We start from the raw sequence: 19,650 nt of genomic DNA on the forward strand, positions 1-19,650 counted from the left end.
GCTTTACATGTGACTTTCAAGCACGGTCATCATTACTAACGGTATTCTGACCTCGAGTTGTTTCTATTTCATTTCTTTTTGAGTTACTGTTCTATTATAAACTTTGACCTGTTCGAAAAGATATAAGGATTGTCTACCCAAAGAATAGATTCCTTAACTTTGTAATGTACTTGTATTTAGACTGTTAACTTTTTTCATTCGAGCGTCCGTGACTGATGCTTTTCTTGTAGACTTAATTCGTGTCTGGCGAACATCATTTTAATTCTGGTATCTTTTAATATCTACATACCTTTTTATATAAATTGGTTATTTCGAAAGTGTGTAAAGGTATTCATAAACTTCTGAATTAAGAAATTCTTCGGCAAAACTAAGTTTCCCTGTATAATGTTTGAATTGATTAAAGTAAAATCAGGAAATCCTTAAAATTTGAGATGTTTTATGAGACCAAAATAAGTCTCTTCATAAGAGGTCACAATCAATTGCATGCCACAGATTTCACCGCATACACCATCTACCATGAGCACACAATATAAAGATATGATAGATAAAATAAATGCATCCAGAATTCTAGATTATAAAGCAAACTGAGTGCATAAATTTATATTGTGTTAGGTTTGTGCAATTTGCATAAATCATCCGGTCAGTAGAAATTAGGATTTGCCAAAGAGTTATAATCGGAAACAGTATGTACATTCCCAAGTAATAAATAAAATAGTTGAGTTTTAAATAACTATTCAAATAGAAGCTGTAAAGATATACTTTCAACTGGCAATTATTTCAATTCAAAAGCAAACACAAATTTATCAACAATCTTTTTGTGACACGGCAGTCAGCGGTCTTAGGTTCATGTATTGCTTTTCTTTTTTTAAGAAAGCAACTTGTTTGATCTTTTGGAATATGTTGTTTGTGCTGTTTTTAGACCCTTCAACAACGAAATTTGTTTTACATGCACACGTAAAAATTGCGGTTTTTATCCAACGCAATCATAGGTTTGAACGTAGTTTTCAATTTAGACTCGTATATATATATACTAGGATATATACTTGACCGTCTGAGATTCAAAAGTTCACAACATATTTTTTTCATTACACATAAAATTGACCCTGTCAACAAACAATCATTTGTTCCGCCTATTAACAGAAGTTCCAATGGAAACTTTGTTATAAACATTGTCATAATATCTCAGCCTGTTGGAACAAATATTCCATACATTTATTCCGTTAGGAACTTATTCTGTAATATTTATTCCCGTGGAAATAATATCTAGAATATATTTTCCTTTTGGAACTTTTATTATGAAGAAACTTCTATTCCCTGACACACCCCCCCCCCCCCCACTTTATTTAAATTTCTAAAAAAAACCACTTACTGACCCCCTTGACCTACTGTAGTAAAAACCCTATTAAATTGTTTGAAAATTTAGAGATTTTACACAAAGTGTTTAAACAAAAGTACTAATCACTTAAAAGTACTTTGGAATTTGTCTGAAAATGTCACAGTGAAATTTCCACGCGGCTTACTTTATTGGTTCCAATCCATCAATGTGTCAACTTTTTAGAATATATCTAAACTATTTTTAGATCTTGGCACGTTTCCACTTTTCGGCCAAGAGCAATCGACAAGCAAGCAGTTGATTGGGTAAATATTTGTATAGACAAATGTAATCATTGTTTCGCAAAAAAAATTTGTTGAAGAGATATTCAGTATTGAAATATATAAGACAACTATATTATTAAAATACTGAAATGTATTCTATATATTTATATGCTTGTTCGTTTATTTAGATTAGTTGGTTTAAGTTTTGACATTTTTAATGTCCAATCGGTGTGCTCGTTTCAAATTGCAATAACCAAAATACCGCGAAATGTTATGATGTGATGTGAAAGTGCAGTGTTTATCAGTTAAAATTTGAGAGTTTCGACATGCAACTATGACAAGTTTTTACGACTATGGTTAAGAAAGAGGGCGTTATGGACGCATTTTCGAGTCCAAGGCCCACACCAAGATTCTTCCAAGATGTTCAAACGTTCTCCACTAAAAAGGTGACCCAAAAATAAAAAATGCAGTGTTAGCCACTATTGCCACTGGGCAATAGCACTCTTAATTTAAGTTTGTCAGGTTATTGTCAAAAACATCTTATCAAGTGACAATTGTTTAATTATGTCTCTTCCTTTGTCTTAATTTGATCACTAAATTCTGAAGTTATTGTGAGGTTTCCTAAATTCACAATGTGACTTGATCACTGTTATCGCAGATTTCCCTAAAGTAAAATCACAATAATTAAACTCATGTTTGTCATTTCCTCAACGTCAACATTGACAACATTCTTGGGACATGGTTTATAGCAGATTACAATTGATTATATGCTTCTATATCTTGCAAAGACACTCATTTCTTTCTAATGATTCTTTTATCAGAAGCATGCATTAATTTTCAGATCAGCAACACTCATAATGGGCTTATGTTTTATTCAGGTCTAAATATTTAAATATCCAGGCGAAAATCAACTAAGCTGGCAAACGTTTTGTTTTTCAACAACATAGAGAAATGGAAGATAAGGGAGGATATTAAAAGATCAATGTAGGATAAAAAAATTGCTGCAAGTTTTGTTCAATTCAAGATCCATTTTACTTCTATCATATTGGTCAATCAATCTTTCCCAAATTAAGTGAAGAGTGGGGTGGGGGGCAGTGAAAAAACTATATGAATTAAGTTTTTTTTATCCTACATTGAACTTTGATGCCATCCCTAACTCTGTGACCTGTCATTGGAAACTTCTGGGTTTTTCCAAAGTTGTATTCAAGCTTATAGAACATTTGTACTTGGTTCAACTTTAAATTTCATGATTTACTTACGGCAGATTTTACAGTATTGTGTTCTGTCTCCTACTTTCATGTTGCTAACGTGACAGAGACAAAAATGAGTAACGTTAGCGACATTTGGACATGTCACATGAGCAACAACATCGTTAAAAGTTAAAATGTATGCACACAGTGATGTTTAATATATGCCTGGAGTAATAAAATTGTACAGTCTGGTTTAGAATTTCTAAATATACAGAATGTCATTTGCAGGTGTACTTTATATCAAATGAATACACAAGAAACCAAAAAATGAGTAACGTTAGCGACATTTGGACATGTCACATGAGCAACAACATCTTTAAAAGTTAAAATGTATGCACACAGTGATGTTTAATATACGCCTGGAGTAATAAAATTGTACAGTCTGGTTTAGAATTTCTAAATATACAGAATGTCATTTGCAGGTGTACTTTATATCAACTGAATACACAAGAAACCAATTCGTAATAGTAACATTAGCAACATCTACTATCATGACATTACGTTTTGTTGCGAACGTCTTTTTGGTGGACGGAATACATTTAAGGTCCTCTTGTAACGATATTACATACAACTTCCCATCTTTGCTTCCCCATCATGTGAAGGAACTGACTCCGAATCTATTTCTGCAAAGGGCGATATCGTAACTCCTATACAGGAGAGTTACAGATCTAAATATATGTTGCTCACGTGACACTGATTTGGACGGAAACGTCGAGAGTAACGTTCGCAAAAAATAAAACAGCCAATGATATTGATTCCTCAAGTCCTTTGAACCCCTTACGTCATCCAAATGTAATATGAATGCTATTTTCAATTATTTATAAAACCCGGGATAAAAATAACTACAATGGGCTGTCTGAGAACCATCAAGAAAATTGCGATCGTGACATACCACAATGGACGGAAAAGACGTGACGTTAGCAACAATATTATTAAATTACCTTTTTTAGCCTTTACCAATAAAAAACTGCCTTAAAGTTATGATTAAAACACAAAAGAAGACTTTTTATTAAAATATAAGTCCATGTTATTAGGCTCCACTTATAAATAATACTTCAAAATTCCACTCCAAATAAGCTGGATGTCAGTAAAGTAGGTCATGATGTCTATTCCATGTCCAATATTTTGAAATTGAAAACCCTCTAATTCTAACAAAAAACACAAACACAGAGTAATTTTTATTTTTATTTACTCAGAAAGACACATTTTATTCAATAACATAATGCATTACTCCATTACACAGTCGGTTTCACAGTTTCAGCAATTGCTTTTTTGATGGATACAAAAAAACAATATTTCCTTCTTATTGTAAAATCTGCCTTACCCACAAAGTCATAAAAATTGTATCCTATGAATTATGGTGATTCCACAGTTGCAATAGACTTTGTATAAATGTGCATTGACATTCCATGTATATTGTTCTACAGGCAAAGGGAACTCCTAGAGATTCGTTGCCACCAAGACCTCCTGTGAAGAGTGCACCTCCAGTTAGTAGGATATTCCCTCATAGGCCAGTGGAGAGAGCTCAAATTGTATCATTCAGAAGTCAACACAGTAATGGATGTATCCTTTCTATAAACTTTGTTAGACATTGGTCAGACTCCAAGTTATTTATACAAGTTCTGAACAAAAAAGAAAGATGTGTCTCTTTCCCATTGAACTGATCACTTGATAGATGAGCTTTAATATATTCACCTGTTTACAGGATATATTATGGTTTACCGTTGCATTTGTCTGTCCATCTGTCTGTGTTTTTTTGTCCCGTTTTTAATTTGGGACACATTAAGGTCCAAAGGGTATGCTGAATCCCAAACATGTTTATAGATTTTTGATTATGGGCCCAGTTTTCAAGTTGGTACAAATCGGGGTCAAAAATTAAACTTTGTTTGTAATCATAAAACAATGAATTATTTAGGTTCTTTGATATGCTGAATCTTACCGTGTATTTAGATTTTAAATTATTGGTCCTGTTTTCAAATTGGTCTACATAAAGGTCGAAAGGGTCCAAAATTAAACTTAGTTTGATTTTAACAAACATGGAATTCTTAGGGTTGTTTGATATGCTGAATCTAAACATGTATTTAGATTTTTGATTTTGAGCCAATTATCAAATTGGTCCACATTGAGGTCAAAAGGGTCCAAAATTAAACTTTGTTTGATTTCATCAAACATTGAATTCTTGGGGCTCTTTGATATTCCGAATCTAATCATGTATTTAGATTTTGGATATTGGACCATAATAGGTAAATGACCAATTTAAAAATTTTCAGTTCTTCATCCTGTGTCAGAAACATGTTCTGTGTCAACTATTTAATCACAATCCAAATTTAGACCTGTATAAAGAATCAAGATTGAATGTTGTGTTCATATTTGCCCCAACTGTTCAGGGTTCAACCTCTGCAGTCATATTAAGCTGTGCCCTGCTGAGCATTTTTTTTTTATTATTGATAGTAAAATCAATATAAAGTCTACATCAGTCTGGTTAATCGTGACACATTGTTTCAGTTCTCTATTTATTTACAACCAGAACATTCAATATTATGGTAACCTTAATATTTCCACAGCTTTCCTTGGTAACTCTAGTAACAATGATAGAAATCTGTATTTTGAGCAAGAGTTTGAAATTATATGCAAGATTGGTATGGGATCATTTGGAGAGGTAAGTCTACTTTCTAAACATGAGAAATCAGGTCATCAGCATATGAGGTATGGATACTGCAATATGAAAAAGAAGATGTGGTAGAATTGCCTATGAGACTACTCACAAGTGACCAAATGACACAGAAATTAACAACTTTAATATCACTGTACAGCCTTCAACACTTTGCTCATACTGCATAGTATAAACCATTTTAAATGCTGGTAATTTGAGTTGCATTTTAAAATCATGCATGTATGAAAAACAGAATGATGTTACATGTATATGTAATGTTTGTTTTTGTCAGGGCAAATTAAAATGTAACTTTAATTTATACAATTAGTTTCTGTTTATTGAGCAGAATTAGTAGAACATTTTAGAATGATTTAGTCAGTTGAGTAATAAACAAACAAATGTTTGAACACTAAGAGAGACTATCAATCAGAGTTCCCAACAAGAGGTGATTTGAGGGATTTGACCACAAACATTTGAACAGGACCAATTCAATTTTGGTATTTTGCTACAGAAATAATATATATAGGTTTAACAGATTTTCTTCAAGGTCCAACGACCAGGGAAAAAAAAGATTTCACGAAGTCTGCTAACAATGTTATAGAGATGGACAGAAGAAGTAGTATATTCTGGCTTGTTATTACCAGTATTTTTAAACCTTGTATATCATATTTAGAAAAGATACTTTTAATGATATCTCCTAAAACAAAATTGACATTGATGTCTTTTGTATTTATTTAGTTGTTAGTTTTCTGTCCTTTAATTCATTTTAATATGTAATTATAGGTATATAAAGTCAAAAGTAAAGAAGATGGTAAACTGTATGCTGTGAAGAGGTCCCATGAAAGATTCAGGGGTGATGCTGACAGGTAATATATTGGTTTTAAGATATTTAGTATAATTAGCATATTTTGTGTGTCAAAATCAAATAAACAAATCAGACATGTAATCCTCTGGTCAACTTTTAACCTTTTAACCTTGCTTTTAATTGTGTGACCTTGAGCTTAGTTTTTGGTTAGAAAGCTGAAGCAAAATAAAATGTAAAAAAGTTTTTGAAAAGTGTCAGTTTTAATCATTTTACTAATAAATTTTGAAATGTCTGACATATGTCCCATGTCAGTCTAAATGTCGGACATATGTTCCATGTCAGTCCAAATGTCAGACACAAGATCCATGTCAGTCCAAATGTCGGACACATGTTTCATGTCCGTCCAAATGTTGGACACTTGTTCCATGTCAGTCCAAATGTCAGACACATGTTCCATGTCAATCCAAATGTTGGTCACATGTTCCATGTCAATTTAAATGTCGGACATATGTTCCATGTCAGTTTAACATGTCAGTTTAAATGTCGGACATATGTTCCATGTCAGTTTAAATGTCGGACACATGTTCCATGTCAGTTTAAATGTCGGACACATGTTCCATGTCAGTTTAAATGTCGGACACATGTTCCATGTCAGTCTAAATGTCGGACACATGTTCCATGTCAGTAATGTCGGACACATGTTCCATGTCAGTTTAAATGTCGGACACATGTTCCATGTCAGTTTAAATGTCGGACACATGTTCCATGTCAGTCTAAATGTCGGACATATGTTCCATGTCAGTTTAAATGTCTGATATGTGTTCCATGTTTGTCCAAATGTCTCATACAAGATAGGGAATATTTAGATAGAAATAAAAGATTGATGTATTTTGTACACATTTTCAGACTTGGTCAGTCCTGTAAGACAAAATTATTTTTAAAACCTTGGAAGAGAACAGCAATACAAATATAACAACACTAAATGATTTCTCTTACAAATGTTTACAATGATTTACTAAACATTAAGATAGCATTGCTATTTTGTAGAAGGAGGAAGTTAGAAGAAGTAGCCAAGCATGAGACACTGCCACCTCATCCTAACTGTGTTACATTCTACAGGGCATGGGAAGAAAGACAAAGATTATATATACAGGCTGAACTCTGTAAAATAAGGTACAAGTCAATAAGGGTTACTCTTATATAAGAATAAGGAGATACAGGGCATGGGAGGAAAGACAAAGATTATATATGCAGGCTGAACTTTGTAAGATAAGGTACAAGTCTATAGGGGTTACTCTAATATAAGAATAATGAGATACAGGGCATGGGAGGAAAGACAAAGATTATATATGCAGGCTGAACTCTGTAAAATAAGGGCTGTTCCAGAAAATACTATGTCCCCCCCAGGGACGGCACTTTTTTTTTACCCCCACCACCCATAGAAATCAATTAAATTTTTAAACCACCACCAATAGAATTTAGATTATGTCGACCAACAACCTATGGAATCTTAAAAAAAATCATTGAAACCCACCACCCATAGATTTTTTTTTCTGTCAGTTTAGAAAAATATCGGAATGATGCTATTTTCCATAGATTATTAAAGGTTTTTCACAATGTTTTGGCTATCAGCATGAGAAAATGTGCAGTCCTAGTGGTCGGGTTGTCAGTTTCAGCACTTGGATGTGTTACGTGTCCCTTGTCTACACGCATTCATATTCATATTTCAACTTAAAATTCCAGAAATGTATCCAACCAAAATGAACCAAACCGCAACCCTTGTATAGAAAATCAAACCAAACTGTTAGGTAGGCGTATTGTTACAGCCCTAGCTAGCGACAAGTTACCAAAACAAATTCAACATGCATGCAGTAATTGACAATTGGCAAATCACCTTTGAGATCAGTTTTACAAATCACAATTCAGGGTAGGGCTAAACCATTTGTCACAACAGTCCTGTAGGCCTTGGCAGCGTATGTTTTGCTAGCCTTTCATCCATTTGTTCTTAGAATCCGTTTCAACAAAGTCAAAGATTTAATGAACCCAACAGATTAAACCACAAAGTATTGTTAGCTTTGTACCCCCAAAATTATCATGCAATTCAAGTTCTACATTTTCTTTAATTGGGGGAGACAGTATTTAACATTTCATATTTTGGAAACAGGGATTGCAGGTTTCTTTTTGGAATTCAGTTTTTTTTTTACCTCTCCCCCTCCCTTAGTTAAACGTCCAGATCAAAACATCGAACTATGCACTTTTCCTGGATCAAACATGAGGTTAGTCTTTGAAAAATATTTGTCTAGTATAAGGCTAACCTCTACAAATACTAGACCACTTATCTTTTCTGGTTTTACTTTTTTGTGGCATAGCCATCGTTAGTTGATCGATCGTTCCAAGTTAAAAAAAAAATAGGGGAAAACGCAATGTTTGTTCTGTTTTTTTACTTGTTTGCTTAGGTACTTTGTGTATCGTGTTTGTGTATATTACCTGCTAGGAATATGGGGAACTCCATCATCTGACGTTCCTGGGAGGTTGTCCATGTTGCTGTTTATACATACATGTCAACCTCTGACAATGAGAAATCATGTCATGACATGACATGATATGTCAAAAAGCGTGTGAAAATGCGTGACGTAGATGCGGACTTGTTAATATGAATGTGGTAATGTTCATAATTTCATACAAATTTGTGAATACAAAAAAACAATATATATTCTACTTTGAACTTTTATTGTATTAAACAGTGGTCTGTTATGTTGCTTTTAAAGCACCACCACTAGGCACATATTCAAAACAACTGCCAGTTTCAATTTTAGTTACATTTATTTGATAACAGCACACAAAACAAATGTAACATAGTCAAGTTCGGATCAGAATTCAGTGTTAATTTCTTTATAATTGAAAAGGCTCTCTCACAGTAGGAATTGATATTTGACTGAATTAGCTTCATCAAGATTTGAAAGAATGTCAAAATGTTGGGTTTTTTTTGGCAATGTAAAATGTCATCTATAGATTATCTCTGCCATTGCTCCCATTGCTATTGCCTGGTTAAAACTGGGTAGTTCATCAGAAGAAAGCTGGTACTATCAGAGCTGATGCAACAGTTCTGTGGTATTTTTATCCCCATGGCCTGTAGAAATCTGTTGCCGTGTTGGCTAGATTTAAAACTGAAATTGAAAAAGAAAAATGTTTTATAAATTTGATTTCTATTAGATAAACATGTTAAATGTTTATTCAAATAGCTACATTGTATTTCTCCTCTCACATGTATTGTTTTTTTATCATTGCAACATAGAATGCACAAATTATGTGTTACTTGTTACTCGATCATTTAAACTCGAACTCCAAAATATAATTTATAAATCTTGAATCTTGCCGTCCAATAGTGAATATAAGGGATTCTACACTTCAAGAGGATATTCCAACTGAAGTGGTTCATCTGATAAAGGTGGAAAGTACAGAATAGGTAACAGAAGGTAACAGGTAACACGTCGTTTTGGCTTAACAATTGGCACTTTAGGCGACGGTACAGGTCCTGAAAAGTGACCTCTTTCTGTGCACATTTCCCCTATAAAGTGAATTTGAAAGAAAGTCACAAAATCGTTAAAACTAATCACAAACTACTTACCTTTTACTGTTTGTCCATATAGAAAAATAAACAATACGGCAGCCAAACAATTGCTTCGAATTTTTCGGTATTTATCGCCGAATAAGGATAAAACCCGAGAATAGCGATATCACTAACGACCAAAAAATGAAAAGAACGAAAAAGCGTGTAATTGCGTGTAAAGTGGTGAAAAGCGTGTACACGCCATGTGACAAAATCCTCGCGTGTAAATCGTTGAAAAAGCGTGTATTACACGCGAATATCATATGTTACTTGACATGTATGGTTTATACCATGTGCTAATATTTCAGATTTCAACGAAACGAAATAACCGTAAAAAAGTTTATATGTTTAAGTGTTTATTGTCATAAATAGACAAGATGTAACAATATATTACATTTAAAATAATAATGTATCAATCTGCGCGTATCTAATAAATAAACTGACTAGTAAAACCGGGAAAACCGTTTGATTCGCTTCATTTAAAAGACAAATATATTCCGTAATATATATTTACCGCAAAGGGAAATAACTCCAACTGTCTTTACTTTTTTAGATAGGGTTGCATGGTACCAGTTAAGGAAACAGTAAATAATAGGAAAACTGCCGTTTTTCGTTACAACTATCTAGTAACGCTTCGTGTCAAATGTGCACCGGAAATATGCACACACAACGGAATAACCCACCACCCATATATTATCAATTTTTTCCTAAATACCCACTACCTATAAATATAAAATTATCCTCAAGGGTACCACCAACGTAAATATTTTCTTCCCTCACACGACCACCCATGGAAAAAAAGATCGTTTGCCGTCCCCGGGGGGGACATAGTATTTTCTGGAACAGCCCTAAGGTACAAGTCTATAGGGGTTACTCTAATATAAGAATAATGAGATACAGGGCATGGGAGGAAAGACAAAGATTATATATGCAGGCTGAACTCTGTAAAATAAGGTACAAGTCTATAGGGGTTACTCTAATATAAGAAGAAGTAGATATTATTTACCACCATAGTTCAAATAATGTGGCTGTAAGAAACTATAGACAACTGAAATTATAAAACAATTTAATTGAGAAAACTAACGGCATTATTTATAACAAAACAATTAACAAAAACAAAAACAAAACAGACATAAACCAACATCAACAACTTTGGGCCTGTGGCTGATAAAGTTTATTGTGAAGACTGCATTAACCCTTTTAACACTAAACACAGCATATGCCACACTGATGTACGCAGTCCGCCAATGCTGTTCAATGTAGCAATGAAGATCTGTCATATAGACTCAGTTTTCATTTGGTCCTCTAATTTTTCCTCGTATGAATCGAGGGTATACAAGGTTCTCTTTGCACTTGAAATTGCGAGAATTATAATGGTAAACTCATGCAGTAGAAAAAAATGAAAACAGGAAATATGATTTGGTTGATTTTTATGAGACTTACAAAAAAAGGGGGGAACAGAGGTTGATTAAAAAAGCTATATTTGTTCTGTTCCTCAAAACCATACACTGAACCCAGAGAAAAACTTAGAAATCTAGGTGCTGAATTATTGGTTAAGACATTTTTGTACAATGTACATATACATCTTACAGTCAGGGTACTACTTGTACAAGTTATTTTTATTTACTTGAAGAAGAAAAAAAAAATATACACATATAAGTAAATAAATAATGTTTGAATAATCTCCCCTTAATTTTCTCAAAAATTTACATGTATAAGTAAAAATTTCTTACAATCCCACAAAAGTCCTCAAGTTTGAGATGTAAATTCATGCCTTTAATGATTTTTCCCAGCTTTGCTAAACAAAATTTATAAGATTCCAATGTTTCATCTCATTAATTCAACAAATAAACTGATTGCGCAAAGATCTTAAGTATTTGCGCAAGGCCTTCAAAAACTGCTCCTTGGGGGCTTGTAAATGAGCTGTGTTCTGAAGATAACAGACAAATGGGATTTTCATTGTCCATGAAATTACACTTAAATGATTAGTAAAGACATCTGCAAAGGGCAAATAATTTAAAATTCTATTTGAGTAAAGAAATCATAAGAATTCATCAAAAGAAGATAGGATGACTTTTTTACTTCTACAAGTAAAAAAATCTGAATGTCTGAGGGACATAACTCCGCCAATATTTTATTTTACCTATACAAGTTCATAAAATTCACTTGTATAAGTATCCTACAAATTTGCTTATATAAGTATATTAATATTACTTCTTCAAGTAATTAAAAATAACTTGTACAAGTAGTACCACTGACGGTCTTAGGGAAATCTGTATGTACTCTATAACCCATTGTTCAAGTTGCCTTTCCTGTATACTATGTATGACTTATTAAGGTGGTACCTAACACTACAGGGAGATAACTCTGTAAAGTCAGCTTAACGTTTTAATTACGTTGTGTTGTAAAGGGATATTAAGCTTCTCAATGATCAAAATTGGTGTTTGTCAAACTGCTATATAACCAGTGTAATTTTTCTGACAAAACGGTTGGTTCAAAATTTTTGAAATTTTCATATTTTTGTTAAAGGGTCAAAGTAAATACTTTGACATAATTTTATGAAAATTAAAAAGCCAAATTAATTTTAGTGAAAGTGTTGGGTACCACCTTAATAGAACAGCTGTTATCACTGCATCAACTTCTTATTTGAATATCTATCCATCTGTGTGTATGTCAGATTTTAACTTGACATATGATGCATTTTTCCTGAGTTTATATTTTGTTTTTTTTTAATTCAGTTTTTCAGAATACACAGATCAGCACCATGAGATGTTAGAAGAGGGAATCTGGAACTTCTTAGTGGATTTATTAATGGTGAGAATTATTGGCTTCAATATCTAAGGAATTAAAATGTTAACTTTGTATTTATTGTCTGGAATACATTGACATATAAGTATGTCACACTCACCCTTACATGAATAAAAGATGATCATATTGGGTATACTTCAATGTCACATTAATCAAATGTCAAAACAAACAATATCACATTTGCACATTAATATAATAAAGCCTATAGATACAGTAACACGTGTAAAAAGAACTGATAAAAGATAAAGAAAGAAGATAGTGTTTAATTTATGTTTCTTACACATGAAAATTACAGTTGTAGTGAGAAAGAGATCTGAGGTAAAGAAATAGAATTCTGGATTACAATTTTTTTTTATGACAATGAAATAATAATATGCATCACAATAGGAACTTTGAATAAGTAAGTGCATGTACATGTAAGAGAAAAGTTGATAGGGGAAACAATTAATAAATATTTAAGGAGTATTCCCCTTTAAACAGTATCTAATAATCTTTGAAGATGTGTTATTCAGAGAGAAAAATAAACTTATTTAGAATTAGTCTTCTCCCATGAACATGCAGCAACAAATTACAAAATATGTCTGTATATAACATTGTAATTACAAGAATTGGATGGACATGAGCAACAACAAAATGGTCAAACTCGAAATTGTATTTTGTTTGAAATACAAAGAAATTAAAGACTGATGAGTTTGATGGTTGATGAAAATTCCTCAAAATTGAACAGAAATAAAATGTACACTAATTATATCAATGTTGGGCCTAATATGTTTGTTACTTTGCGACTCCTGACCGACTATTATTTTGATCATTGACCTGTAAAGATTTAATTGCCTTTTCAAATTTAAAAAAAAAGAGTTTTTTTTGTTGTGTTATTCATTAGAATTCAAATCCTATTTCAGCTCAAATTTGTTATAATACTGAACAAAATAGGGTGGAAAAATTGTATGACCATTTGGAATATCAAACATACTATCTTATTGATATAAGAGGATTTTTTGGTATGATTGCCAATGAGACAACTCTCCATCCAAGTTACAATTTATAAAAGAAAAACATTATAGGTCAAAGTACAGTCTTCAACATGGAGCCTTGGCTCACACGGAACAGCAAGCTATAAAGTGCCCCAAAAATAACTAGTGAAAAACTAATCAAACTGGAAAATAACACACATTTGCAAGCATAAATAACTGGTCATGTTGTGTAAATCTGATCAGAAAACTTGTTACTTTTAAGGATTTTGTGGTTAACTCTGCTCTAAAATGAGAGAACAGTGATAGACTGGTAGTAAAATTAACATATTTTATATAGACTGGTAGTTAAATGAACATATTTTATATATTTTCAGGCAGTAAAACATTTACATGATCATAACCTGGTTCATATGGATATTAAACCTGAGAATATATTTATATCATATGATAACATTTGTAAACTTGGAGACTTTGGTCTGGTTCTGGATGTATCAAAGGTATGTATAGTACCGTATAGCCGTTTTTTCGCAGGTATCAAATTTCTGGATTTTCATTGAATAGTGTATATGAAAAAATTTGGCGGTTATTATTAAGGTGCATACAAAACTTTTATCAATACCCTTGCATGAACACTTTTAAATTGGCAGATTTTATTTAGGTGATTTTGTTCTATCCGCGAAAATTTACACCCTGCGGAAATAACCCGCTATACGGTATTAAAGATTTACATGGTCTGGTTCTGGATGTATCAAAGGTATAGGATTAGCATGTATCAAACAGACTATCCCTCACTAGCAAACAGACCATGGCACTTCAGTGTTAACCATGGCCTTCAGCGTGACAATCACACCTCCTAGTACTACATCATTGTACACATCTATGAGGGTCAAACATGTTTGTTAAATCTCAACTCCCCCTTTTTATCCCCCGCCGTAGTTGATTGGGCATTATGTTTTAATGCTCAAAATTACTGCTTTAGAGATATAAAATTGAGAATGGAGATGGGGAATGTGTCAAAGCGACAACAACCCAACCATAGAGGAGACAACAAGCGAAGGCCACCAATGGGTCTCCAATGTAGCTAGAAACTCCCGCACCCAGAGGCCTCCTTCAGCTGGCTCCTAAACAAATATGTATACTAGTTCAGTGATAAGGAACGTCATACTTAACTCCGAATTATATGCCTCTTTACAAATGGAAAAAAATGCTGAAGTTTTCGTTCTCTAACTTAAGGATGCTTCAAACAAATGTTATGAAACTTATTCACAATGCTTTTTACGACAAAACTCGGATCGAGTACAAAATTTTTCTTTTATGGTTTTCAGTTATATATCCCTTCATATTTATGCATGCTGGGACATGACCCATGCACACATTCCCCATTTATTTTAATCTAACTCATTGTACAAACAAATGATGATGTTGTGCACTTTCATGGTAACTAAAACAACATCTGCTGAATTAAAAAAAGAGAGGAAAGATCCCAGAGGGACATTAAACTCACAAGTCGAAAAATAAACTGATGACGCAAAAAGCTGAAAGAGAAATAGAACAAAATGCAAACAATAATACACAACAGAAAACTAAAGACTGAGCAACACAAACCCTTAACAAATGATGCTGCTTTACACTCTCAATATATATTTCTGTCTGTACTTCAGAGTTTATTTTCTAGTACTAGTAAACAAACATTTTTTTGATATCCAAAATGTACTAGGTAAATGTGATATGTATGACCATTACTAAATACATCAGGAGATTAATGTTATCCTGCTTTATTAAGCATAATTCTTCTGTTATAGGGAAGTGATTTATCTGAGGCCCAGGAAGGAGATCCAAAATATATAGCACCCGAGCTGATGGATGGCAAATTTGGTAAACCTGCTGATGTATTCAGGTAAATTATTAAACCTGGTGTATTCAGGTAAATTACTAAACCTGCTGGTGTATTCAGGTAAATTACTAAACCTGGTGTATTCAGGTAAATTACTAAACCTGATGTATTCAGGTAAATTACTAAACCTGCTGATGTATTCAGGTAAATTACTAAACCTACTGGTGTATTCAGGTAAATTACTAAACCTGCTAGTGTATTCAGGTAAATTACTTAACCTAATGCATTCAGGTAAATTATTAAACCTGCTGGTGTATTCAGGTAAATTACTAAACCTGATGTATTCAGGTAAATTACTAAACCTGCTGATGTATTCAGGTAAATTACTAAACCTACTGGTGTATTCAGGTAAATTACTAAACCTGCTGGTGTATTCAGGTAAATTACTTAACCTAATGTATTCAGGTAAATTATTAAACCTGATGTATTCAGGTAAATTACTAAACCTGCTGATGTATTCAGGTAAATTACTAAACCTACTGGTGTATTCATGTAAATTACTAGACCTACTGATGTATTCAGGTAAATTACTAAACCTACTGGTGTATTCAGGTAAATTACCAAACCTACTGATGTATTCAGGTAAATTACTAAACCTACTGGTGTACTCAGGTAAATTTCTTAACGTAATGTATTCAGGTAAATTACTAAACCTGATGTATTCAGGTAAATAACTAAAATTGCTGATGTATTCAGGTAAATTACTAGACCTACTGGTGTATTCAGGTAAATTACTAAACCTACTGGTGTATTCAGGTAAATTACTAGACCTGCTGATGCATTCAGGTAAATTACTAAACCTACTGGTGTATTCAGGTAAATTATTAGAGTTGCTGATGTATTCAGGTAAATTACTAAACCTACTGGTGTATTCAGGTAAATTATTAGACCTTTCTGATGTATTCAGGTAAATTACTAAACCTAATGGTGTATTCAGGTAAATGACTAAACCTACTGGTGTATTCAGGTAAATGACTAAACCTTCTGATGTATCCGGTAAATTACTAAACCTGCAGACGCATTTTATATAAGATAGAAGATAAATTTAAGTATGTTTTGTGGCTGTGACTCTTTTTTATGCCCAACCTATGATAGTAGAGGGGTATTATGTTTTCTTGTCTGCGCGTCCATTCGTCTATCTGTTTGTCCGTCCGTCTGTCCCGCTTCAGGTTAAAGTTTTTAATCAAGGTAGTTTTTGATGAACTTGAAGTCCAATCAACTTGAAACTTAGTACACAAGTGCCCTTTGATATGATCTTTCTAAATTTAATACCAAATTAGAGTTTTGACACCAATTTCATGGTTCACTGAACATAGAAAATGATAGGGCAAATTTCTGATTAAAGTTTTTGATGAAGTTGAAGTCCAATCAACATTGATCAACTTGAAACTTAGTATACATGTTCCCTATGATATGATCTTTCTAATTTAAATGCTAAATTTAGAGTTTTCACCTCAGTTTCACAGTCCACTATACATAGAAAATGATAGTGCGAGTTGGGCATCTGTGTTCTAAAGACACATTCTTGTTTTATATAGTTTTGGGAGTTAATTTTTGTGAAAGATGACATTCTAAACTTAATGATAATTTCTAACTTGTTTTGACATGTATACCCAACTATATTTTGTACATGTTCCACATGTTCTAAGTCTGGCTATCTTTTTCATGAGTTGTTTGTCTTTTATTCTACGACTTTTAATGATAGATGTTATCTGGTTGTACTATAAATACTATGAAATGTTTTTGACCATTCTTGATTATACTTTAATAAATGAACAAAAAAATGTAATCAATTTCTAGAATATACAATAATGAAGAAAAAAGAATATTTTAAAATCTTAAATCGTCTAAAGTTATGTTTAGTCCTCACCCCTGTACTAACTACATATTTTGAGTTAAAACATGCAGATTATACACAACCAAATATGGTTTCAAGACAGCAATTAATGAAAATAGAATCTTTATTTTTAGTTTGGGAATGGCTACCCTAGAACTAGCTGGTGACCTTGACCTCCCAAGAGGAGAGGAAGGCTGGCATTTACTCAGGTCGGGTACTATTCCAGAAGAATTTCTAAGAGGTAAGAGTATTCTAAGGTTACTGTACTATTGCATACAAACTGAGAATGGAAACAGGGAATATGTCAAAGAGACAACAAGCCAACCATTGAGCAGAAAACAACAGAAGGCGACCAATGGATCTTTATCAAACAAAAAAATTCAGCCACCAGGAGGCAGACTTCAGCTGGTCCATTAACAATAATATATGCTAGTTCAGCAGAAATGGATGTCATGCCAAACTCCCAGTTAACAAATATTTAACAACATTTTAGAATTCAGCAGTATCATATCAAAATATACAGTCGGGTCTGAGAATAGACTTTTACAAAGCACATTCACAATTTGTTTTAGTTCATTTATCTAATTTTAAACATGATAGAGTTGGTGTTTAGATATATCATACAAAATCAATTCACAAAAAAAACATCAATGTAGCAGTTCTTTGTTTAATACCTGTTATTCATCTCGGTGTCCCAGTGAGGCTTTCAGCGTGAAGCAAAAATTTTCACTATATGCCAAGTTCTAGACTCCATAGTACAGGTTAAAACATGAGTCGATGATATCCATATTATATCAAATTAACATGTTCTAATCTTAGCTCTTTATGTTGGAGAGATAACTACCAGGAGAACTTGGCATCAATACATTACAATGTTGACATCAATACATTGCTGTTAACCAACTTATTTAAGGGGATACTTTATTTCACGCTTAACCATTTCTAGCCCATTTTGTGGTAATTTTAATTTCAATTCCTGTCTGCTGGTCAATGGTTGTTTTTGGTGTGATTTATGGGTGTTTCTCGTTTATTGTTTTTTATGCCCCACCTAAGAAAGTAGAGGGGCATTATGTTTTCTGGTCTGTGCCTGCACTCGTCCATCAGCTTGTTCGTCCCACTTCAGGTTAAAGTTTTTGGTCAAGGTAGTTTTTGATGAAGCTGAAATCTAATCAACTTGAAACTTTGTTCACTTGTTGCTTATGATATGATCTTTCTAATTTTAAAGCCAAATTAGAGTTTTGACCCCAATTTCACGGTCCACTGAACATAGAAAATGAAAGTGGTATACTATAGTTTCAGGTTAAAGTTTTTGGTCAAGGTAGTTTTTGATGAAGCTGAAGTCCAATCAACTTGAAACTTAGTACACTTGTTGCTTATTATATGATCTTTCTAATTTTAAAGCCAAATTAGAGTTTTGACCCCAATTTCACGGTCCACTGTACATAGAAAATGAAAGTGGTAGTTTCAGGTTAAAGTTTTTGGTCAAGTAGTTTTTGATGAAGTTGAAGACCAAACAACTTAAAACCTAGTACACATGTTCCCTATATGGTATGATCTTTCTAATTTTAATGCAAATTTATATTTTTTACCTAATTTCACGGTCCATTGAACATGAAAATGATAGTGCGAGTGGGGCATCCATGTACTTAGGACACATTCTTGTTTATATTTATATAGATTAGACTTTGACGGAGAGTTCTCTTTGGCACTCATACCACATCTTATTTATATTAAAATGTTGACATCAATTTATATTTATGTTGACATCAATATGTTATAATGTTGAATAGAAGACACATGACCAGACATAAGTGTATGAAAAATAAGAATATAGATTTGGTAAATTTGTGATGGAAATATAGTAAATTGTCTAATTACAGATAAATCTTTTGATCTAAAGTATGTGATACGTCAAATGTTGGATCCTGATCCTAGAAGTCGTCCTACAGTAGACCAAGTATTAGCATTTCCTTATGTCAGAAGGGTAAGCAGGCATTACATTTAGTTTAACCTTTTCCATCTAGTTAAAGAGAGATTTATTTCTAAATATTCATGTCTTTTAAACTGTTGTAATATTTTATGTTTTAATTCTGTATTTTAACAGTCTGCACCAAAAACGTTTTCAACCACTAGTCTGAAGACAAATATTAAGACATTTTTCTTATTTGTCCAAACAATGTTTTGCAAAAACTCACTAGTACAGAAAGAAATTTTACTAGTCTG

General features: G+C 32.8%; 1 protein-coding gene across 1 annotated transcript in view; it reads left to right on the forward strand.

Moving 5' to 3' along the window:
• The first annotated feature begins 1,826 nt into the window (after positions 1–1,826).
• The window catches only part of LOC139482489 (membrane-associated tyrosine- and threonine-specific cdc2-inhibitory kinase-like), a 29,688-nt gene continuing 11,864 nt past the window's right edge, over positions 1,827–19,650 (forward strand). The window contains exons 1-10 of the mRNA XM_071266396.1: positions 1,827–2,042; positions 4,274–4,409; positions 5,411–5,505; positions 6,283–6,365; positions 7,352–7,477; positions 12,653–12,728; positions 14,071–14,193; positions 15,499–15,593; positions 17,562–17,668; positions 19,308–19,411. Of these exons, the coding sequence (XP_071122497.1) occupies positions 1,950–2,042; positions 4,274–4,409; positions 5,411–5,505; positions 6,283–6,365; positions 7,352–7,477; positions 12,653–12,728; positions 14,071–14,193; positions 15,499–15,593; positions 17,562–17,668; positions 19,308–19,411 (1,038 nt within the window). The 5' untranslated portion in view covers positions 1,827–1,949. The remainder of the gene's footprint in view (positions 2,043–4,273; positions 4,410–5,410; positions 5,506–6,282; positions 6,366–7,351; positions 7,478–12,652; positions 12,729–14,070; positions 14,194–15,498; positions 15,594–17,561; positions 17,669–19,307; positions 19,412–19,650) is intronic.

The sequence above is a fragment of the Mytilus edulis genome, chromosome 7 (genome assembly GCF_963676685.1).
Source record: "Mytilus edulis chromosome 7, xbMytEdul2.2, whole genome shotgun sequence".
Classification (NCBI taxonomy): Eukaryota; Metazoa; Mollusca; class Bivalvia; order Mytilida; family Mytilidae; genus Mytilus; species Mytilus edulis.